General features: G+C 37.3%; 2 protein-coding genes and 1 long non-coding RNA gene across 3 annotated transcripts; 2 read left to right on the plus strand and 1 right to left on the minus strand.

Moving 5' to 3' along the window:
• Positions 1 to 4,250: 4,250 nt before the first annotated feature.
• LOC133785486 (uncharacterized) lies at positions 4,251 to 5,234 on the minus strand. The gene has a single exon (XM_062224715.1). The coding sequence runs from the start codon at positions 5,232 to 5,234 to the stop codon at positions 4,251 to 4,253; it is 984 nt and encodes a 327-aa protein (XP_062080699.1).
• Positions 5,235 to 17,867: 12,633 nt separating this feature from the next.
• Positions 17,868 to 20,605, plus strand: LOC133784207 (uncharacterized). Its single transcript, XR_009871199.1, has 3 exons — positions 17,868 to 17,956; positions 19,803 to 19,916; positions 20,570 to 20,605. It is a non-coding gene; the product is annotated as an uncharacterized LOC133784207 (long non-coding RNA).
• Positions 20,606 to 20,686: 81 nt separating this feature from the next.
• On the plus strand, positions 20,687 to 22,357 carry LOC133785487 (regulatory-associated protein of TOR 1-like). The gene is made up of 6 exons (XM_062224716.1): positions 20,687 to 21,030; positions 21,132 to 21,365; positions 21,536 to 21,564; positions 21,650 to 21,720; positions 21,862 to 21,929; positions 22,268 to 22,357. The coding sequence occupies exons 1-6, from the start codon at positions 20,872 to 20,874 to the stop codon at positions 22,355 to 22,357; spliced, it is 651 nt and encodes a 216-aa protein (XP_062080700.1). The 5' UTR covers positions 20,687 to 20,871.
• Positions 22,358 to 25,227: the final 2,870 nt, after the last annotated feature.

A 25,227-nucleotide genomic window follows, 5' to 3' on the forward strand; every position in this document is an offset into this window, starting at 1 on the left:
ACCGTTAATGTGATGCGATGCTGACTTCTGAAAGTGTGGGCTCTGGGTAATTCGGCTGAGGTGAGGATCGTGAGAATGGAAAGATGGAGGTGATTGGGAAGAAGCTAATAAGCTTGGGGTTAGGTACATCTATTTCAGCTCTTGTCCTTTTCTTCATAAAAGGCCTCAAAATTGATCAGAAGAGAAATGCTACCAGTTGATATAGCAATGCTAGAGCATAGCATTTTGCCTCCAGCGACCATGCTAAATAATGCCTCTGCCCAGACTCCTTTGTTCAGCCTAGTCCCAGCTTTACCAACCCCTGGCTGACCTTTTTCTTTATTATTATTATTATTATATTTTTTTTCCAAGGGGTAATACACCCCAAACTTAGTTACATACATTATTTATTTACAAATTGTCTCTTTCACTCATGGGTTGCCCAAGTGTGATACAAGAAATGCAGGGCAACCCATAGTCTGTCTCCTTCAATCATCCTTCAGACTGACGGAGGTCTTTTCTCTATCGACCTCCCCACCCCAGTAGTGTTTCAGCCTCTGCCCATTAACTTTGAACTCCCTCCCGGACTGATCTTCTCGAACTAAAACAGCTCCGAAAGGGTAGACTTCAGCCACTGTAAAGGGACCAGACCAGCGGGACTTGAGCTTCCCAGGGAACAGCTTCAACCGTGAGTTAAACAGCAGTACTTTCTGGCCTTTCTCAAACACCCGCTCTTGAATTTTCTGGTCATGCCACCGCTTAGTCTTTTCTTTGTACAGCTTGGCATTTTCATAGGCAAATAGCCGCATCTCGTCCAGTTTATTCAGCTGCAGTTTTCTTGCTTCTCCAGCAACTACAAGATCCAAATTTAACTTCTTCAATGCCCAAAATGCCTTATGTTCTAACTCCACAGGAAGATGACACGCCTTCCCGAAGACTAAGCGATAAGGTGACATGCCTAGAGGAGTCTTAAAAGCTGTCCTGTATGTCCAAAGCGCATCATCTAACCGCTGTGACCAGTCCTTGCGGCTTGGGTTCACCACCTTTTCTAGGATCCCCTTTATCTCTCTATTCGAAATTTCTGCCTGCCCGTTAGTCTGGGGGTGATAGGCTGTGGCTATCTTGTGTTTGACGCTGTATTTGGCTAGCAAGGACGCCAATATTTTGTTTACAAAGTGGGTTCCCTCATCACTGATCAAAGCCCTTGGAGTCCCAAACCTTGTAAACACATGCTTATGCAGAAACTTCATCACTATCTTAGCATCATTTGTGGGGCTAGCCACTGCTTCTACCCATTTCGACACGTAGTCAACAGCCACCAGAATGCATAAGTTCCCAAAGGACTGCGGGAATGGTCCCATGAAATCGATTCCCCAGACGTCAAATAGTTCCTCCTCCAAAATATAGTTCAACGGCATCTCATTCTTTGCTGAAATGTTGCCTACACGCTGACAGCGGTCACACTTCTTAGCGAACTCATGAGCGTCTTTAAAAATGGATGGCAAATAATAACCGGATTGGAATACTTTAGCTGCTGTCCACTGTCCACCGAAATGGCCACCATATGGGGCTGAATGGCAGTGCTCTAAGATGCTGGACACTTCATTTTCAGGCACACAACGCCTCATTATCTGGTCGGGGCACTGCTTGTAAAGGTACGGTTCATCCCAGTAATAATATCTGATGTCATGAAGAAACTTTTTCAGTTGCTGTTTGTTGAAGTCAGGTGGATGTACACCCCCAACTAAAAAGTTTACAACATCCGCATACCATGGTACCTGTTCTTGCTCCACAACCAGCAGCTGTTCATCAGGAAATGAGTCTTGAATTTGTAATTCTGCCTCTAAATTGCTGCTGTGAGTGTTAGTTTCCAGCCTTGATAAGTGGTCCGCCACTTGATTTTCTCTCCCTTTTCTGTCTCGGATTTCCAAATCGAACTCTTGCAGCAACAAAACCCAACGTATTAGCCTCGGTTTAGAGTCCTTCTTGGCTATCAAATACTTGATTGCAGAATGGTCAGTATACACAATGACTTTGGTCCCCACAAGATATGATTTGAATTTTTCAAAGGCAAAAACTACAGCCAGCAACTCCTTTTCAGTAGTAGTGTAGTTAATTTGGGCATCAACCAGCGTTTTGCTTGCATAATAAATAGAGTGAAAGATCTTGTTTTTCTGCTGCCCAAGAACAGCTCCAATGGCGAAATCGCTGGTGTCACACATGAGTTCAAAGGGTAACGACCAGTCAGGTGCTACAATCACTGGGGCTGTAATAAGAGCTGTCTTCAATCTTAAAAATGCCTCTTTACACTCAGCAGTAAACTCAAATGGCCTGTTTTGCTCCAACAAGCTACACAAGGTTTTAGACACCTTAGAAAAGTCTTTAATAAAGCGTCTGTAAAAACCAGCATGTCCAAGGAAACTTCTTATGCCTTTAACTGTGGTAGGGGCTGGCAATTTCTCAATAACTTCCAGCTTGGCTTTGTCAACTTCTATCCCCTTTCTAGACACCTTATGACCCAATACAATGCCCTCGTGTACCATGAAATGACATTTTTCCCAGTTCAGCACTAAAAGGGTTTCTTCACATCTTTTTAACACCTTTTCTAAGTTCTCCAAACAGCTTTCAAACGAGTCCCCATAAACAGAAAAATCATCCATGAAAATTTCCAAAATATTCTCTGCCATATCCGAGAAAATGGCCATCATGCACAGCTGAAATGTGGCTGGTGCGTTACATAACCCGAAGGGCATCCTCCTAAAAGCAAATGTTCCGTATGGGCAGGTGAACGTAGTTTTCTCTTGGTCTTCTGGTGCTATAGATATCTGATTATACCTAGAATAACCGTCAAGAAAACAGAAAAACTCCTTACCCGCCAAGCGATCCAACATTTGGTCAATGAAAGGCAAAGGGAAATGGTCCATTCTTGTGGCTTTATTCAATTTTCTGTAATCCATGCAGACACGCCACCTAGTAACTATGCGAGTAGGAATAAGTTCATTACTGTCATTTGTTACCACCGTGACACCTCCCTTCTTAGGAACACATTGGACGGGACTAACCCAAGAGCTATCGGAAATCGGGTAAACTATGCCATAATCAAGCCACTTGATGACCTCTTTTCTAACCACATCCTTCATCACGGGATTCAATCTCCTTTGCTGCTCTACAGAGTGAGTACAATCACATTCCAGTAATATCTTGTGCATACATAGCGCTGGACTAATTCCTTGAATATCGGCCATTGTCCATCCAATAGCCCTCTTGTGCTGTTTCAGTAACTTCAGCAATGACTCTTCAGCAATAGGCTCCAGGCAGGAAGAGATTATTACAGGAAGTGTGTCATTTTCACCCAAGTACACATACTTCAAGTGGCTGGGCAGCGGCTTTAACTCTAGCTGGGGTGGCTCTTCAACAAACGGTTTTGGTGGCTGGAAGTGCTTTTCTAGCAGATTCAAAGCCTCAAAAATTTTGTTGAATTTTTTTGCTGGTTTATAAGAATCCACCCAAGTAATTATCTGCTCTTCCTCACTACTAGAATCCTCAAAGTCTTCAAAAATATGAGTACCCATTGCAGCTTTTTCCACACTTTTGTTAAGTCTTTCAGCTACTAGAGTGTCAATCACCTCAATTCTTGAACACTCTTCAACTTCATCAGGAAACTTCATTGCTTTGAACACACTAAAAGTGACTTGCTGGTCATTAACTCGCATAGTAAGTTCCCCATTCTGCACATCAATGAGAGTACGCCCCGTAGCAAGAAATGGCCGACCCAATATAATGGGCACTTCTCTATCCGCTTCATAGTCTAGGATGATAAAGTCGGTAGGAAAAATAAACTTATCAACTTGTACTAGAACATCCTCTATTTTGCCCTCGGGATGAGCCATGGATCTATCAGCAAGCTGCAATGTAACAGTCGTAGGCCGTGCTTCACCAATACCCAGCTTCTTAAAGATAGACATTGGCATGAGGTTAATGCTCGCGCCCAAATCACATAATGCTCTTCCAACATCCCGACCTCCAATAGAACACGGAATCGTAAAACTGCCAGGGTCTTTCAACTTAGGAGGGATCTTACTTTTCAACATAGCACTGCAACCCTCTGTAAGAGCTACAGTCTCAAACTCCCCCAATCTCCTTTTCTTCGTCAAGATATCCTTTAAGAACTTAACATAATTTGGCATTTGCTCCAGTGCTTCGACCAAGGGGATGTTAATATGCAGCTGTTTCAACACATCCAGAAACTTCCTGAATTGACCATCCTGTTGCTATTTCCGAAATCTCTGAGGAAATGGAAGGGGCGGTTTAGGTCCAGAATTTACTGAAACAGATTGCTGACCCTTTGCTGTAGCAACTGGGCCTATTTCAGTAATTTCCTGGGCAGTTTTGTTACTCGATTCTCCTTCGATTTGGATTGAAGTGGGCTCCCCACTGCCCTTTATTTTCTCCTCAGAATTTTCCAGAATTTTTCCATTCCTTAGATTGATAGCCTTGCAATGTTCCTTCCCATCCCTCCTTGGATTCTCCGTGTCACTATGTAAAGAACCTTGCGGCCTATTTTTTAATTCATTGGCCAATTTCCCCAGCTGCATTTCAAGGTTTCGAAGAGATGCAGGCTCACTCTGTATCATTGCATCATTCTTGGCCATATAATCCCTCATTAAACTCTCCAAAGAATTAGATTGGGAGCCTTGAGGGTGTTGCGGTTGTGGAGCCCGTGGTTGCTGAGAAAAACCTGGTGGATAAGCTTGCTTTACTGGTGCAGGTGTGTTGCTGGAACTTGCTCCTTGACCCCCCCAAGACAGATTCGGATGTTGCCTCCAAGCTGGGTTATATGAATTTGAGTATGGGCCACTATTTCGGTTAAAGTTCTGGTTTCCCGCATAACAAACTGCTGTTGGGTTAGAAGGGCAATTGTCAAACATGTGCCCATCTCCACAATATACACAAGAAATGTCTCCACTTTGAATGGCAGCAGTTGGCCGAATGTTGTTCCCCAAACTCATATTTTTCAGAGTATTAGTCATGGAGGCCATTTGGGCTGTCAAAGCAGTTAATGCATCTACTTCAAGAACCCCCGCCACTTTTCTACTTTGTGGAGCTCTTGTATTAGACCACTGATAATTATTACTGGCTATCCTTTCCAGAATTTCGAAAGCTTCATTATAAGACTTGGACAAAATAGCTCCATTGGCTGACGCGTCTAATACCATTCTAGAAGCTGCATTGAGGCCATTATAGAAGGTCTCCATCTGTATACAGTGCGGGATGCCGTGGTGTGGACACTTCCACAAAAAGCTCCTTAAATCTCTCCCATGCATCACTGGTTGATTCATCTTCAAGCTGCTGGAATTACATGATTTCACTTCGAAATTTTGCATTTCTGGTGGGAGGGAAATATTTGCGCAGAAACTTTTCAGCAAGATCATTCCAATTTGTGACTTAATCAGGAGGCAAAGTGTTGAGCCATGATCTAGCTCGGTCTCTTAACGAGAATGGAAATAGCTTCAACCTTAATGCTTCTTCACTCACTCCTTGAAGCTTAAAGGAATCGCTCACCTCCAAGAATGAACGGAGGTGGAGATGAGGATCCTCCGTTGGCATCCCGCAGAACTGCCCCACGGTTTGGAGCATTTGAAACATCACTGGCTTGAGCTCGAATTGAGCTGCTTGTATTTCTGGCCTCACAATGCCTGGATTTAGCTCATTAAACATGGGGGCAGTGTATTCCCGTATTGCTCTGGCTCTGTCATCCGCCAAAACAATGGGATTAGTAACCTGCTGGCCATCCCCTTCTTCATCAACATGCTCAGCCCTAGTGCCTCGGCTGTTAGCCTTTTGAGCCTTTCTCCTTTTTCTGAAAGTACGTTCGATCTCGGGGTCAATAGGAGCAAGTTCACTGTCCTCTTGCTGGTTCATACACTGTAGGTACCTGAGATTGCACAACCTGAACCAACAAAGTTTAAAAGAACCAAAATAAATTGTCAAATAGTTGATAAAACTGAATTTAATTTTAAAGTCGCCGGCAACGGCGTCAAAAACTTGTTGCGAAAAATTATAGCATTTAAAATGTGCGAGTATACACTGTCGACAACGAGTAATATAGTAGTAAATGAGTATCGTCTCCACAGGGATTTTAACTTAAATAATTGCAAAATCAACTAAAGAACAATTTAAAAATAGGATAACAAAATTAAGAACATGATTGGAATATGAATCTGAAATTTAATGTGTATACGTAATTTTAATTAAAATAAAATGAAGAACTCAAAAAAAATTTAATTCAGAGAAGATCTATGTGAACAATTAGATCTGGATGGCTATTTCCCCTGTATAAATTGCCCAGTTGTTATAGCAATGGTTCAGCAATTGTTCAGCAATCAGGCACAGAGTTAACCGAATTCACAAGAGACCAGTAAGCTTTTTCCAAAACCCACTGATATAATTCCACAACTTAATTTAACACATTCCTATATTAAATCAGGTTGTAAAACACGCATTTAATCACCAAATCTCAGGTTATACAAGGTAGCAAAATATTCCTATTTCACTACTAAGAACTACCTAAACATGGCATTTCTCTTGCATCATTTAAGTGGATTCAACTAGACAAATTCTTTCCAAAATCAGATCTAGCTAGTTAATTGTTAATTATGGCCACTAAACAACAATCATTGAGCATTAATTACACTTAAATGAACAATGGCAAAATTACTAAACTCAAGCATTGAATCAATACTTCATCATATAGGGTTCATAGCCACCCAAATCATAAGGAAATTAATTCATATCTGAACTGAAAATTACAATCCAAAATAGAAATTGTTCATCCATAGAAAATATTCAGTTCACAAGTATAGAATCAAGAGTATACACTACAGAAAAGGAAATATAGAAGAAAGAGAAGAAGTAGAATCGGGTTCTAAAGTCCTCCTCCTTCCTTGGCCGTGACTCTTCCTCCTTTGGGTACTGCCTTTTTCTGTGTATATTCTCCTGTACTTCTCTCTTTTCTCTGTTGTGATAAAAATGGTATATCCCCCCCCTATTTCGGCTGGCTTCCCTTTTTAGGGTCCTTTTCCTTACCCTAATTAGACAGCCCATTTCCAACTTTTGTCCCTCTCTTGCCACCTTAGCTAGCTGACTTAATTCATTAAAATAGATGCCCCATAGGTGCTGAGGTAATTACTTAAGTGTAGCTGGCTTTTGTCCACGTCATCTGTCTTCTTCCCAGGATTGCTATGCGGTTGGCCTACAGCATCGAAACAGCAATGCTCCCCTTTCAGTCCCCAATTTCCTTCTGCTCCTTTTAATTCTTTTTGGCAATTTTAAGCTTCCTTTCCTAACCACACAGAACAGACATTAACATAAAATATTTACAAATAATACACCAAATAACCAACTCTTAATATGGACTCACTACCTAGAACAAAAAGGATAAAAATTAAACAAAATCACATTAAACACACTTCCATTACTCTTTTTCAACTTAAAAACAAGCTCAAAGATCATAAAAATAACTCTATATCCTAGAGTTATCATGGACCTACCACGGTGAAGTTGATATGCCTCCAGTAGTGGGTGATGAGGCTCCAATGACTCATGAGATGATTGACATCATCATTGATGTCATTTATTGACATCATAGTTGTAATGTCCCAAAAATGCTAATAATGTTTAATGCCTTGATTAGAGTGTCGGGAGGGCATAATTGGATGTATGCATGATTAGTTAGTAAAATGCGTGACTATATGGCATTCATGATATATATGATGATATAAATATATTTATATGCATGTTTATGAGTATTAGATAAGCATGTGTACCCATTTTTTACAATAAGGGCATTTTTGTAATATTGGCCCGTAGCGGGCATAAATGTTATAATATGTGAGTTTTATTGAGGAATGAGTAAAGTATTTGGTGATTAGTTTGGCATGTCAGAATTAATAGAGAATTGGTTGGATGACACGAGGAATTAACAGGAATCAGGGCTAATGACCCTTTTGCCTTTATAGGCAATGTAGGGCTGAGATAATACTAAGGGTATTTTGCTCTATTGGGTGAGGGATAAGCTTAGAGACCTTAGGAAATAACTAGAACATATCAGAATACCTCTAAACCTTCTCTCTCTCACGTTCACCTCTCTCTCTCTCAAAGTCATTAAGGGTTTGAAGTGAAACCTTAGGATTGAGGCTGTAATTTGTGGATTTAAGATGGGAATTTGAGAAAAAACTATTTGAGGATCAGTTCAGGGTCAAAACCACTCCAGATGTAAGCTTCATAACCTAATTTTTGTGTGGATTCTATTGTTAGTGTAAATGTTCTTAAGCTCATTATGTTTCAAAGGGCTCTTGGCTTAATTCTAGGTTCCTAGGAGGATTTTCGTTAGAAATTTAGGTGGTTATGCTGCTGTGATATGAACTCTGGATTTAATTATGAGAATAGGGGCTGAATTGGTTGAAGATTTATGGGTTTGGCTTAAATAAAGCCACAAAAGAAATGTATGGATTTCTAGGTTCGGAGGCCCGAGTCGCGACTCGCCTGTTTGAAGAGGTTGGAGACGCCTCTGGTTTGCCCAAGCGTCGCGGCATGGGGGAGCATGTCGTGGCCCGTGTCCTCCAGCTAGGAGAGCCTTACCCTCTGACCAAGTAGTGGGTCACAGCTCTAAAGGGCATGCCGCGACCTTAAATGGAAAATAAGGGAGGTTAAGGTTTTTAGCTCGGGAACTCAAATGTTAAGGCTCGTGAAGGATTTTACTACCCGATTTAGTAGAATTCGAGGTCCCAGAGGCTAGTGTTTGATTCCAAAGCTTTTAAATGGTTTAGGATCTTATTTTCTATCCACTATCACAAGGGCTCAGGATTAGGGATCGTGCTCGGGGCTGTCATACGCTTGGTGCTCGAGACCTGAGGTAAGAAAACTACACTCGAGTTGTGAATGGGGCTTAAACCCTTTATATGAATATATTATGAATATGAACATATGTGCTATGCAATGTGTACTTGTGATTGTATATGTTTACAGGCTGACCTAAAGGTGTCAGGGTCGGCCTAAGGGCGTCGGGCCTTGATATTATACCATAAACAGAAGTTTGGTTCACACTTAATCATTGTTATCGTTTGATGAGTTCATTTTTCATATTTGACTGAGTTGAATAATACAACTGGTTGGTTAGTTATATCCTGTTGTTAATTAAATCCAATGATTTATATATACTTCTTTTATAATACTCCCAAGTTATGCATGTTGGTTTAAGTTTTCTTGCCGAGCCTTGGCTCACAGGTGCTACGTGGTGAAGGTAAGGGAAAAGATTGATGGACCAGCCATGAGTTGTAGAGCTTCAGAGGCAGTTTATACTTATGCAGCCTTCTCGATCGCCACGATCGAGATAGCTTGGGAGGAACTAGTGTTAAACCCTGTTTAGCAGCTTAGCACGGCTAAATTTGTATTCTATTTGCCTTTTTCAAGTTTGAAAACTGATTTTCGGATCCCATGTATAAACTTAATATTTTAAAGAAAAACAATTATTTTGTTGACTAGATCTTTTATTACTTGACCTTGACTTAGTATTTAATTACATATTTAAGTTCAAAAGACTTGCTGAGTAGGTTAAGCACTATTTTAAACACACAGTGTAATGGTCTTGGTTATCTAGTGTAACGCCCTACCTCCTTAGGGCGATTACTAAGTGAGTTTAAAACATGAAATTAACTCGCTAATCGAGGTTTTAGGTTAAAAGTGTAGCTAAATTGTAAAAAAAGTCATATAATTTGAAAACGTAATCATTCATTGAAATTATAAAGTGTTATAAATTTGGGATCCCAAAATATTGTTAAGAAATATTTACAACTCAAAATATAATTAAAGTCAACTAGACAACAAAATTAGGATTAATACACAACATCTCCCAATTAAAATACCCTTGGCCGTGGCAACCAGGCAGGCGAACATGTACAGGCCGCTTCATGCTCTTCGTACTCATGGTTCATCGACCATTCCCTTGCCCTCACCTGCACCATAGAGAACTTGTGAGCGGAAGACCAGCAAGAAAACTCCACACCAGCAATAAACATATGCACAACTATCAATCAGCATATAACAAAACTGCCAATAGGCCAAACACATAACGACCATGTCGTCCCAGGCGCTTTACCAGGCCATGGGTTTGCTGTCTACACTGTGAGGATATCTCAGGTATCCAATAGGGGTTGAACCTTGGAAACTTGCACTCCACGTGCTTAACATTGCTCCCGGCCCCTTGCCGTACTCAGCCTTGCCATTCTCGGCCTTCGCCGTTCCCGGCCCTTGCCGTACATTTACAGATATGCAACACATAGCATAAACTTAACAAATACTTAAGGAAATACAAACAAAATTAATAGGGCTACACCCTGCAAGACAATCACATAGGGTTGTGCCCTGGAATACAAACCATAGGGCCATGCCCCTGCACTACGGGTACAACCGTTTTCTTACCTGTGTCCCGAGCTTTCCAAGCACCGATATCCTGAGCACAATCCTCTAGTCCGAGCCTCACTAAAAACCTAGTGACAACATATCAACAACATCCATCCATCAAATTCTAATCCATTAAATAACTTTGGGTTATAATTCTAGTCTCCGGGACCTTGAATTCTATCAATCCGGGTGATAAAATCCATCCCGAGCCTTAACTTTTGGATTTTCGAGCTTAAAACCTTCTCGAGGTCTAAAAACCCACTATGCCCCGCGGCCCGCCCCAACTAGAGGCTCAGCCTCCCTTTTCTGCCTATCCGCGCCGCAGCCCAACCTATAGGGCAAAACGACTCGCCCCTCTTCCTGGCCTCCCAAACGTTTTAGAGGGCCACGACTCATCAGGAACAATGACGCGGCCCGACCCTTGGAACCTAGAAAAGTCCTCCATTTTCACAACTAAAACCAAGCCAATTTACCCCAAAATCAATCTAACAGCTCAATTTAATCACCACAGAAGTCCTAGAATAATCCCATCAACAAAACCTGACAAAAAGATAGCTTAAAACTTAATCAAATCCCAAATTCAATCTTCAACTTCAAGGACTTAAGAAAGAAAAAAAAAATACTTAGCCATTAATTACAGAATCTACAGACTAAAATCACAATTCAAAGCTTACCTTATGCTATGCTTGACTCCACAAGTTGAAATTGAGCTAATCCCCAAGTTTAGAGCCCAAATTCCTTGCTTAATCTTCAATGTTTCCCTTGGTAAGGTTTAGAGAAAAGAGAGAGAGAGAGAGAGGAAAGGAAGATAGGGTCAGTTCCTAAGTTTTTGAGGGTTTCCTAAGTTTTGTTTTACTAAACCTAGGTCACTTAAGTTACCTCCAAGGGTCGGGGTACCAAAAACGTCCCCGATGGCAAAATGGTAAATTTCCCCGATATTCCCTCCTTAACGTTCTAACTTTGAATATATCTTCAAATATTTATTTTCATAACCCGATAACCCAGTAAAATGTCTGATGCTCGAAATACCCCTCGACTCGCCCCGAGTCGGGTATTCGACCCCGTTGTGACTTTCCAGCTAAACTGCTCCCTAGGACTATCTCAGATCGTGCATCTCAAATATATCACCACTCACACGTGGTAAAGATCACAATAATCACAAATATTTCATTTATTCCCTCAACGGGCTAAAATTACAAACATGCCCCTAATAACCAAATGAGGCCCACATGCATATTTAATTCACCTAAACATGCATTTCTAATCACATACGAAGCAGATTCACACATTAATATAATAAATCACTTATTGCCCTCCAGGAACGCTAATCAAGGCCCTAAGCCCTATTAGCAAATTTGGGACACTACATCCAGGGCGTTACAACTTGGTGTCAGAGCGGTCTAGGTTTAAGGGTTCCTTAAGACTGGTTGGGCATGTGCACTCGCCGCTAAAGATAAGCTCCACTCATGGTTAGGTACTTAATGACATGATTCTGTGGTTAATTGTTTATATTGAATCTATGTGCCCTGTCTGGATGCTAGCATAGAGAGCATGATGTGTATGAGTATATTTGGTAGTAATGGGATTTGATAATTGATGCATGAGCAGCATAGATTTGTGTTTTGATATGTATGTTATGTGTGTAAGTATTGTGATTGTTTAGACCTACCCGTGGGATATTTCTAGATATGAATATAAGGGCTGAGAGGTTAAGTCAGTGATTGCGGACTAATTCAGAACATATTTATTCAAGAACCTCATATCGTTAGTATGGGGGTTACAGATGATAGTGACTGTTAGAACCCTCCATCTGCCCCTAGAATTCACAGCAGATGTTTGCTGGTATGTGAGTACGACTACTAGATCAGGATGTGGAGATTGGATTGTTGTGATAGTGGGTTCCGTCAGGGAAGCGCTGCTTTGTATATGTTGACAGTAACGACACATGTGTTCGTTCAACCTGAAAATGGAAACAGATAAGAGTTATCGTATGAAGACTTTAGAAGCATTATCCTCCAGTTTTCGAGGGATGTTTGGGTTTGCTCAAGAACGGATCAGTAGATGGTCTCGATTAACTCCATCCTTGATTGTATGGGAGTGGTAGGGAGGCCCTGTTATAGAAGATGCAAGAGATGAGTTTTGGTTTGAGAATGTCGTAGAGCAAGAAATTCATGTAATGGAATTTCCATTTGCGACATCAGGTAGGAGAAGATGCCTAGTAACGAGAAAAGAAGGACCCCTTATAGTTCTACTACTCCTAGTTTTGACAGGAGGGGTTATAGTTTACAGGACAGCCGCCAGAGGGGCAGTGAGGCCTGGTGAAGTTATTTAGTATGTGCCAGATGCGGGAGATGCCATCTTGGAGGACATTGAGTGAAGGCATATTTTTTGTGTGGAATGATTAGGCATGTCAGGAAGAATTTCCTGAAATCAAAGTTGAAAGAACCAAGAAGTATAGATTACGCGACCCAGGTCAAGGGAACGCCTTGATTTGGTCAAAGCCCGAGACTAGTCCCTCTAAGATGGCCGATTGGCTTGTTAGTTCTTATTTCGTGTTGTGTATTGAGCTGAATGAGTTCTCTTGATGCAGTTTTTCACCAACAATGTATTAAGAAACTAAACATGTAGATTAGTGCTAGATTATAAACTGCAATGAAATAGTAAACACCCTATCAAAGACGCACAACTTTTACGTGGTTTAGTGGTTAAAATCCTCCTAGTCCACGAGTCAATATTATTACTTTTCTCTCTCAATTCCAGCAGAGTTTTGGTAATACAAAAATAGGCCCCCTTTTTCCGATCCAACATTCCTAGTATTTATAGGGAAATTCCATGCACAGGTTTCGGTAACCGCGTGGATAAATAAGGTATATAACTAGTAAAGATTATTCCCATTTACATTGGGATATGATTTGATAATAGAATAAACATACTCCTGTTATCTTTGATTATAAATGATAGATATGTGATACAGCTTGGGCATTAATGAGCGCATAAAGAGTCTCCAAGTCTCTTGGGATCATTAAGTAGGCGGTCTGTCCAGGGTTCTCATGAGCTGAATTTCTCACCCGAGCTCGTGTTTAACAACTATCTGAACCCTAGCTCGTAGTAAACTCAGATAACCAAAAATTGGATGTATTGCGCTGTCGAACCCCCAAACTCGAGGTGTTCACATCACTGTTAGCAAGATATTTTACTTGGCAATTTTTCCATACATTCATCTGCCAGCTGGACCCGAGCTGAGTAATTGAACTCATGCTAATTTTAGGGTACAACATTTTCCACCTGAGCTCCTGCTCGTTCTCGATGTCATCACTCTCTGACATGCACAGTAGGGGCTTTTAGACTTCTGCCATATAAAATCGTACATGCCCACTACTCAAGTACTGGACACATGGCTTCCTGCAATTGGCATCCGTTCAGGTTTCGAGGACTGAGAAAACTGCCCTATCACCTTTTTGTCACCATATGGTTCATTTAATCTTGGCCTTCGGATCTTGATCTAACCCAATCGGATGGCCCGGACTACTTTTCGCAGTTTACGTATAAATAGGATAATCAGTTCTAAAACTTCACCACCTTTGCATTCAAAAAATTTCCTTTACAAAAACCAAAGATTCCCTTTTTCTTCTCCAGAATCTCTCAAAAACCCTCCATCAACTTTCAGAAGCTTTCAAAGAACTTTCCTATGGAGGTATCAATATCTTCCTTGAACGAGCATATAATTTGTAAGTATTTCTTCACCTGGTTTGAATTTTTCGAGTCTTGATTTTCTAGTTAGTTCTTTTTTTACTTTGAGAATACAATACCGTCTAGTTTATGTCTGAATGTAAATGGGAAATAGTATTCGGTTTAGGCTAGATAAATGAAATCAAATTCATTTAGAAGTAAGGTATTCTCAACTCTAGGCATATTTTGTGGATTTTTCTGAGAAAATTCTAATAGTGAATCGACCTATATACCTGTTTGGGGTGTAGAATCTGAAGGGGTAATCATAGCTAGAGTTTCTTGAGTGGATGGGTCATAGATAGAGTAAAGGTCTAAGAGGCTTGTTGGAGTTACCTTTTGAAATCATAGCTAGAGTTTCTTGAGCGGATGAGTCATAGCTAGAGTAACTTTTGATATCATAATTAAGAAAATTTACTAACTGTAGTATTTAGTTAGCACTTACATAGTTATTCCAAGTGAGTTCTATATTCCAAGTGAGTTAGCACTTACATATTTTGTTTTTTTAATTTTTAGATTTGGAACATACTGAGTTCTATTGATTTTGTCTGCCTGTTGATTCTGTCTGAACTATGTTGTAATTACATAGGAAATTATGAAGGAATATACACTACACCAAATAACCCTTTCCACAACATTTAAGTATAACTCTTTTAAAAAAGTGTTATCCTAAACCCATAAAATTTGGCAGCACATAAAAAAAATGGCGCACAAATACATTTGGCGGCAAATGAAATAATTGTGCCAAATATTGTATTATTTCACTATTCTCATTTTCTAAATCTACATATCTCATTCTCTCTCTTAACTCTCTCTTTCTCCCTCACATCTATCTAAACCTAGCAGAAATCTCCCTACCCAAACCCCGAATTTTCCCGAACCTCCGAGACTCTCTAAAAAAATTTCCAAACTTTCCGAGAGGAAATTCTCCAAATTTCTCATAAATTTCCCCACAGCCTCAAACTCCCAGCTCTCCCTACCTCATTGTGGTGACTCGGTTATTGACACGGTTCAGAGGGAACAGAGGCGTCAATTTGGAGTCAAGAACCCTAGAACCGTCATTATGGTGACTCCCATTTATTTTAGGACGTTCCAGGCCCTTCACATGACCGGTCTGATGCACTCGCTGATGCTGGTGCCGTACGAAGTTGTTTAGATCGTGGTGGAGGCTGGTGGATCTAGCAATGAGATCGATTCGATCCTCGCCAAGTTGGGACTCCGGACCATTCATGTTGGATTCGAGCAGCGGATGTCAAATTCTTGGGAGGGTCGTCATCGATTGGAGGCTCAGATGAGTCTTCATGCATTAAGGTGAGTTCATGGTACTTTTGCTCAGCTCAGTTGTTGATTTTAGCGTTTATGTTAGTTTTGTTTCCAAAATTGAGCTACATTTATGATACTTGATCTAGAAAATCTGAGAAATTTACCAATTGAAGTAACCAAGATGAACTCTTTAACATTTTGGTTACTAAGTAGTGTGTAAATTATAATTGATCCATTCGTGTTGTATGATCCACAGTCTCTTTAATTATCTAGCCTAATCCCCAAACCCTCTCGTCCTCTCACTCAACGTTACCTATTTCTCACCGCTTCTCTCTTTCTCTCACTGCCTCTTTCTCTTTCACACGGAATCCCCAGGTATGTGTAATCTTTTTCTTGTGTTTTTTTCTTGGTTACCTTTCTCTTTCTCTCACTCAGGGTATCTCCGGTTTTTGTCCCTCTCTCAGTTACTATAAGCTTTTTTTTTTAATATCCATTTTTGTATTTATGGGGTATTTTTATGCTCTAGTCTCTTTGCTGTGCTCTTAATTTGTGTTTTTTTTTTCGGTCTCACTTCATTACAATTATGGTTGGAAAAAGTTGATTTAGGGCTTGATTTAAACTTTCAAAAAAGGAGAAAGATCTCTAGAAACTGAATAAGAAGGTATATTCTTTTAAGATATTCTGTTTGTTATTTCAAATATTATGCTTGATCTATATACATGGATGTGTTATATATATGTGTGTAAATTTCCTTATTAATTTGCTCTGCATTGTATACACTTATGTTTAATTATTTTTAATATGATTTATTATAATGTGTGTATACATGTGAAATAAAGAATAAAAACAGGAGCATCTCTCTTGTTCAATTTGGGTCTTCCTTGCACGATTGGGTGTTGGTCAATTAGGGTTGATATTTGAGGTGTTGAATGCAGCCGTGAGGTGTGAGTTTTTAGACTGGAGTGACTATATTTGTACTTTATGTCCTGGCTATATAGATTATCACCATTTTTATAGATTCACACATATAACCATTTCTTTGCTCTTTTCTTCTTTCAATTGAGGTAAACATCTTCTCTTCTCCACTCTGTTTAAGTGTGTAGTGGTATATTTGTAGAGGCTCTATTTCCATTGGTGAGTTAAACGATATCTTGAAATGTTAGCTTTGCTTGATTTTTTAACTATGTCAATATATACATAAAGGGTCTCCAATTCAGCAACTACTTTAGCACACTTTTGAATGATTATGTTGGCCTATACTTATTTAGCACACTTATCATCATATATGTGAACTTATCACAATTATTCATATCAGCTGCCAAGTGTATTCCCTTATTGATATTGCTTTTTCTTACACGAGTCCTTTCTTGATCATGGAGACTTAGTTCATGTTTACTCTTCTGCTTTGATGATTCATCTCATGTCAGAATATAGTTATTAATAATATGTTTTGAAGTTCTATTTTTGTGTATCTTAAGTTGCTTTATACGTACCAGAATTTTGAAAGTTGTACAGTTAGTTTTCCATCTGTTTTATTACAAAAAAAATGCGTACTAGTCCAATTTGGTAAACTTTTAAAAAGGGAACAAATAGTCTATAATGCATGGACTATTCCTGTTACAAATCTATCAAAGGGACTAAAGCTCTGAATTTTGTTTTTGATTTAACAAGGATGCCATTTTACCCGATTAAATTAAGTGAAAACTAACTGACAGTTTTAGTAGCCATAGGCCTGTCCTAGATAATTTAATCTTTCTGTAAGATTTTTAGTGCTCTGACGCTTTTTCTTTTTCCATTTGTACCAGGGAAATGGGTATTCTCGAGACATTCTGACTATGGTGCACAGAAGTAGAACTGACTGTCCACAGCCTGAGGTTTAAAGTTGTTGGACCCTTGTGCAATCTTATTTTCGATAATGTACATCTTATTCAAAACTTCATGTAATTGTCATTGGGCAGGAAATGGTTACTGTCAGTGTAGATGGTTCTGTGCTTGATCGAATTTATAAAATCATGTCATATTTACGTCTCTGAATTATATTTGTCATAAAATCATGTCATCTTGATGCTAAATTGCAGTTATTAAGCATGTATATCTGTTTTGATTTAATATATATAAATATATAAATTTTTATTAAGCTGTCTCTGATGATACATTGACTAAATTTTGGGGCTCAGTTGTTGAATTCTTGAAGTATAAAAATCTTCTTGTTAAATTTTCATATCAGTATTGTGATTCATATGGCCTCTTTCTATTATGAGTCTAGTTATTTCTCACTACAACTAATCATTCGAGGAGAGGTTGGATATACAGAATCAGTTTTGAGTTCTATAATTTGATGGAACTCTTATTTATTTGTTTACTTATTTATATTTGTGGCACTCTATTAGGTCTTGTCTTAAAAAAAAAATGTATTTCCTTCTTTCATTATTGTCTCTAATGTTTTTTGCAGCCACATGTTGACTTTGGATTAAAAGTACTTGGTGCGAATGCTATGTCCATTCCTGGCCTATATGGGTTTGTCCAGGTAGAGTACTCGTTTAAGTTTCGTTGATTGAGGCTTAGTTGAATAAACATATAAATACATGCATCCATCTTATAGAAAACATAATTTTCTGAGAGTACATATTAATCCTAATATGGTAACTAAATGAATATTGCTTGCAGTTTTTACTTATCTTTTTTTTATTATTCAGAGATGTTTCATTCTGTTCCTTAATACTATCTCTTTTATTATGTTGGCCAGACACCACTCTACTCCACGGCCAAAACCAGCCCCAAGGGCTTGGCAATCTCTTTATTGATTCTAAGTTTCAATCTGTTGAACAATGGAGTCGAAGCTTCTGTCATAACAGTAGTACAAGATATCTCTAGGCTCTCTAAAACTCACTCTCAATATTACAATGTATGTAAAAACTGAATTGGATTAAATGATAGAATAGGAGCCTTATATATATACATGTGATGTAAGTGACTGAAATCCCCTCCAAGGCCTGAGCACCAACTGTCATAACTGAATTTACAAAATTCAGTTATGATGTCCAATAATAGACAAGTTGACCTTGAGAATTTGACCAACACTTAACATATACTACATATAGAAAGTGGGTTTTTTTATTTATTTATTTTTTCATTTTTTCTTCAAACATATAAGTTTCAATCTGTAAAAAGACAGTGGTATGTCAAATATGATATGTCATATATTGAATTGAGGCAGAAAGGAGCATAGACTTGTTCATATAAGGTTATCAATATTTAGTGTTGTTTTGGTTTGGTCATATAGTATCTAATTTTGGTAGAGGAACTTGAAAAATAGATAGTTTTTGCTGTGCCAAGTATATCAGGAAGAACACCACAAAATAGAAGCTTTAATCAAGATACAAATTTAAAGACCAAAAAAATTGATCAAACAAATAACAGTACAACAAATAATAACCAAATAACAGGAAACAACACACCATAATTTACTTGGTTCGAACTAGAGCAAAATTTCTACTAGTCTACATCTGCGTATAGTCTAGCCAAAAAAGCACAAATTTCTTCATAAATGGCGTATTTAGTCCTATTATAATTATGCCACTGGTTTCTGTTGTGGGTCTTGGGCTCTTTGCAAGGGGATTCCCACTTGTAATGTCCAGAAAACTCTATTACTTTAGCTTTTTTTATAAGCTAAAGCTATTACATTTTGCTTTGATTTTCCCTGAAAAAAGATGTGATTTTTACCTGTGTTTTGGGGGTAACAGAAGTGTTTGTATATTAGTAACAAGGTTGTAGTTGCTGGCATAGTCTGGTGGCCATATATTTTCCCAATGTCCCCACTCAAGGGCCTGAAAAACAGAAAGAGGTCTTAGATCACTATTGGGTTCCATGACTAATGAGTTGATTGAGTAATCAAGATAATGATTTAGACAAAAGATTTGTTTTTTTTAATCAACTGGGGCTCACTTTTGTGCTGTATGTTAGTATTTGATGTTGAATTGGTCCACCGTTAAGAGTGCAAGTTCTTAATGTATGTCCCCTTTCTAAAATTGTTTGGTTTTAGTTGTTTGCAAATAGTTTTATTCTTTATGTTTCATGATTTCTTTTTGTTTCCTTGATTAATTCTATTTGTAGCTGAGTTAAACTACCCCTTTTATACATTCTTTCAACTTTTTTTTTTACCCATGTTTTACAATTCACACAGTATGATCCTATTTATAGTTTTTGTATATATTTAATTCAATCTTGGAATGGATGCCCTTTTGATGTGCCACAGTCACAGTTTCTTCAATTTTTCTATTTCTTAAGGTCCCTTTTTCACTTTTGTTTTTGCCTAAACTCATGGTTGATTCCCTTTTGATGTGCTGCAGATGCAGTTTCACCAATTTTGCTAGAAATATCCGCTGCCTGAAGTGCAAAGCTGAGGAACCAAAGAAGTCAGGAGGAAGTGATATTGAAATGAAGAAAGGTGATTGGAATTATCCAAAGTGGGTCAATTTTTCTCAAAAGTAAGCTGGGATTGATCTTTGTGATTTTATTTTTAATTTCTATTGATTGGTCGATGAAATATACATAAAGTACTGCATTTTTTGTTGATTTTCTGATGATCTTTCGAAGTTCTTCTTTCATGTTGTTTCTTCAATTTCTTCTATTACTAATTCCACAGTATACTCCAATACTTTTTTTCTTTCAAGTATTATTCCAATATATGTATATATGAGTTGGCATGTTGTATTGGCCTCTTCTGTAAAAGTATTCTGTTTTATCGGTGATAGATTTTGTGAATATATTAACTGTTCTATTATCACATTTTTCTGGTATGCACTTTCTAGATTAGTAACAGTTGAATTTACTTTCAGGGTTATGGTGTTGTTCTTGTTAACACTGATGAGGCAGGGACACTGTTAGTAACCAATTATCGACTTATTTTTCTAGTATGTGAATCGTGCAGTATTTCTACCTTAGTATCTTTTGTTGAATTTAAGCTAGTATTTGGTCTACATGTATGACTGCATTCATTTCACTGAATTCTTAGACCTCTAGTTTTGAGGAATAGTAATCTTTTGGCTATATCAAGTCAATTTTATTGAATACATTGTGCTTCCTTTTGGTGCATGATTTTCTTTTATCTTTATTTATGTTGAGTAATTTTTTTTTCAAGAGTGAAGGAACTAGGAATATCATTTCTCTTGGTACCCTAATTTGAGTTTACACGTCATGTAACATTTCGTCTTTGGTTTTCTTTTAGGGTATGAAACTATGACGAGGCTACACTTCTCAACAGCTTTGATAATCATGATTTTCTAGATAAAGGAATTTCTAAGCTCTCCCTTGTGAATGAGCTAGATGACAGCTTACTTCTTGCAGCTTCGTGTAAGATACTAGACTGCCGCCTAGTTTTCTCATACTTTTTGGGCACATAGCTGTTATCAGTTCAGCTCCCTGGAGTTTAACTTTCTGTCTATGCATGATCCAGGTGATGGAAATATTCGCATTTGGAAAGACTATGCATCGAAGGATAAGCAGAAACTTGTTACTGATTTCTCTTCAATTCAGGGTTATAAACCGGGCATTCGAAGCTTGAATGCTGTTGTAGATTGGCAACAACAATCTGGATATCTGGTAATTTGATTCTTAATGAAATGTAATCTTAGGGCTGACACTCATAATGTTTATAGTCAGTAATGGGCATTTAACTAATTTATTTGATGTCTTGTTGCTAGTATGCTTCTGGTGAGATTCCTTGCATCATGATTTGGGATCTGGATAAGGAGCAACTTTTTAATTCTGTTCTTTCATCACCAGACTGCAACATATCAGCATTGGTCAGTTATACTTTTGTTGTGTTCTTGTGTGCAGCTATAATGATTGCATTAATTTTGTTACATGCTTATTATTTTAAACTTAAAATCTGTAGAAAAGGTAGTGAGTTGATAGTTTATGAAGGACATTCCCTTGTGTTATTATTTTTTTCTTTTTAGCAGTTCATCTAATTTTGTATATATATCTAAACATAAATAATACTTCCTTTAGCTGAGGTATGGGTTTTGAATATAAATACCACATAAGGTCTTAAATTGCTACACCTTATCAAACTCAAGAATTTTATTGCAATTTTCTTTTTTAGGTATTAGATTGTCAAACAACAAAAACTTGGTGTGTAATTTTGCTAATAACTTTTTTTTTAAAAATAAAAAACAAATTTAAGAGAATTTTTTATGAACAATTTATTTAGATGAAGGTTAACTATTGCAATAGCATTTGGTGTTGGGTGGATTTGGTATCAAGCCTATTCTTATATTTTATTCTCAAGTACATTGAGTCAATGGGTTGCTTGATACATATTTTCTAGACATTACCTGTAAGAAAAGTTGGAGCTGCTTCTTATTTCAATCAATATCACACCGAACCTGAACTCTTATTTTTTATTATATATATGAGCTATTTTTGCAGCTCCTGGAACTGTGCTAGTTGGGATGAGGTTTGCCAAGTTTTTTGTTGTTGATATTGATCTTTTGTTGGTATTCACTTAGCTTTGGGTGGGAGTGATTTTTTGTTTCTTTATTCAAAAGTAATTTGATAGATTTCCAATTGTCCAAATGAGCTCTAAAATTTAGAACAGGTTGCTTTCTGTTTTTAATGTGCTGCCCTTTATATTGAGTTACATTTGTGGTTTCTTTGGCATGTCTTTATTCTGGTCTTTTGTGGTTGTGTGAATTTTCGCTGATTGGCTGGAATGTCAGGATTACTAGATTTGCTAAATGGGAGTTCTTAGTTTTATATTTTTATATATTTTGTGTTAGTATGTGCTTGAAATTGTTTCACTTGTTTATTTTTCTTCTCCATGTTCTCTTTGTAGTTTTCCTCTCAAGTTCATGGCAGTCAATTTGCTGCTGGTTTTGTTGATGGTTCTGTTAGACTCTATGATGTGCGAAAACCTGAATCGTAAGTCACCCATTAATCCTTAAATGTGACTGTTGTGACTGTTATCTTGCAAATTGGTTATGAGTAGATTGATGAGCGATAAGTCAGGGGAGTCAGTAGCACACCAACTCGCAAACTCAAACAGTAGCAAAATATGAGAAGAGATGAATAAAGGTCAGTAGCAGTGAGTTACTGTTACCAATGTCTTATAATTTAGTGTTTGGTTTCTTTGTTTGCTTTGGTGTAGTTGTTAATTCATTATTTTGTATGTGGTGTCCTCTCTTGGAAATAATTTCCATAGTATTTTTCTTGAAGTAATTTGTGATGCTAGATAATAACAATAAAATATTTCTTTGTTTATTTTGCAGATGTGACAAGCGAAATATAAAATGATACTTAATTTTGAAGGCTTTGTGTTGGGCAGCTTTAGAATATTTGTGCTGAAAGTAATAATTTTTCAATACGTTGAATATTTAAGACTACTTGAATACTTAAAGAACATTTTGTTGTTGATGACAATGTTGAATGTTTTAAACTAATTTGTGGATTGTTAATATAATGTTGAATGTTTTTACTTATTGTTATTTGAAAATCAAGTTCATTTGATGATGCCAGTATATATTAGAAAGCTAATTTTAATTATATAAATAAAAAATAAAATATAATAGAATAAATTAGTGTTATATAAATGAATATATAATGAGAATTTAAACTTATCTAAATATTAAAATAATACGAAAAATGTGTTATAATATCTATTACAATAACACTTTTTAGGCAAAGAATTGTGTTATGCAAATTTCATTATATAACTCAAATAATGTGTTATACTAAAGTGTAATATAACAGAAAAAATGTGTTATACTAAAGTGTAGTATAACACAAAAAAAGTGTTATACTAAAGTGTAGTATAACACAAATTTATAAGTATTGAAATGTGTTATATAATCGACTATAAATAACATAATTAAACACTTATCTATATATTAAAATAACACAAAAAATGTGTTATCGTTGACAGTATAATAACACATCTGTATAACAATGATAAAGTGTTATGTAAAGTACCTTGACCTACGATAACATAGTCGGTCTTAACACATCAGAAAGTGTTATGGTAAGTTTTGATAACACATTTTTGGTGTTATTAAAAGCATTTTTTCTTGTAGTGATAGTTATTGAAAATAGATAAATGAAAAAAATTCTCATATTCTACATGGGACGTCGGTTTCCACAAAATTGTCGTCTTATGTATTGCAGGGGACGATGCTTGCACATAAATTGTCATCTCATGTACTGTAGGAGGATGACGCTTGAGTAGGAACTGTCGTCTCATTTACTGCAATGGATGACACTTGCACAAAAACTGTCGTCTCATGTACCACAAGAGACAATAGGAACCATCGTCTCATGTATGACAAGAGATGACACTTTTATTTAAACCGTCGTTTCATGCTTTACATGACATGACATTGCATGGGATGACGCTATTAGAACTGACGTATGAGAGTCCATCCGACGGTTTAAAACCATCGTGCCATGTCAATTTTGTAGTAGGGTTGGTATGCCTTTTAGGTCTTCGTAAAATCTTAGGTCAAAATGAGCATTATTGGTGAAAATATTTTCCAAACATTGACATAAAAATGACCTTATTTTAGAGTCCTTATTTTTTCTAAAATTTGGCACTTAATAACTCTCAAACAGTTCATTATTTTGTCACCAAACATTACAGTAGAATACTAAGTTATGCCAAGAATATGTCCACCAAAATTTATTAAAAGCTGGGTTCATTTGATCTATACAGTTGCTGTCCAAATGTGGTCCCGAATGTAATAATACGAAGAAAAAAAACAGTTTTTTACCTAAACTTTGAATTAGCATAACTCACTCATTGGTAAATGTTGTTGAGTGTTTCAAAAGCTCAATTTTATGTACTCCATCTCAACAACATCACAGTATAATTTAATTTTACAAAATAAATATACAGTGGATGCTTGACCCCTTGGAATTCACAGCTCTAAACTTGTATTTTTGTTTTAGGGTTTTCAACAAAACCCTTAGGGATTTTGGTCCCTATTTTCAAAAACCAACACACAAGCATCATCAAAATTATAAAGCAACTACCATAGCATTATTACATCAATAATAAGGAACTTTAAGCATTAAATATACAAAATAGTGCATAAAAATAATAAAAACCATACAATAACAACCATAAAAAGTAAACTTTTTACCTCTTGTTGTTCTTGCTTTAGGTTTCGATGTTTCTACTAACTTTGAATCCTTCAAAACTCTTTCAAAACCTTAACCAACTCCCCCAAGAACATATATAGTTAGCTGTTGAAATATCTATGGTTAAAAACTTTACAAAAGTCAAGTTTTTTGAAACTTTACCTTAGGGAAATTCTTCCTTGACCAAAGTTTAAGTATCCAAGCTTTCTTAGTGTTCTTGATGGTTGAAAATAGAGAGAAAACTTGAGAGAGAATTTTTTAAGGAAGATGAGAGTGATTGTGAGAGAGGGGGTCGGTTTTGGGGAGGGTTAGAAGAGTTTAGACAACTCTTAAATATCTTAAACACTTGAGTGTATTTTTTTTTTATCAAGAAGAAAATATACTTCATTAATCAACCAGCCAAACCATACAGTACACAATACAAATAACACTCACAAAACCAAAAACAGGGGATAAACCCCTCCAACACGTACACACAAAGGTAGCAAAGAAGGCCCCTAACCAGATTACATTGTAATCCTATCTATAAATCTTTGTTCTTGTATAGACAATTTCCTATTTTTTACAATGAGAATTCTGTATTGAATCTTAGTCTTAATCTTAGAAGCAATACAATCAGCTGTCCAAGAATATCTATCAAAAACACATCTATTTCGATTCCTC

The sequence above is a fragment of the Humulus lupulus genome, chromosome 6 (genome assembly GCF_963169125.1).
Source record: "Humulus lupulus chromosome 6, drHumLupu1.1, whole genome shotgun sequence".
NCBI lineage: Eukaryota > Viridiplantae > Streptophyta > Magnoliopsida > Rosales > Cannabaceae > Humulus > Humulus lupulus.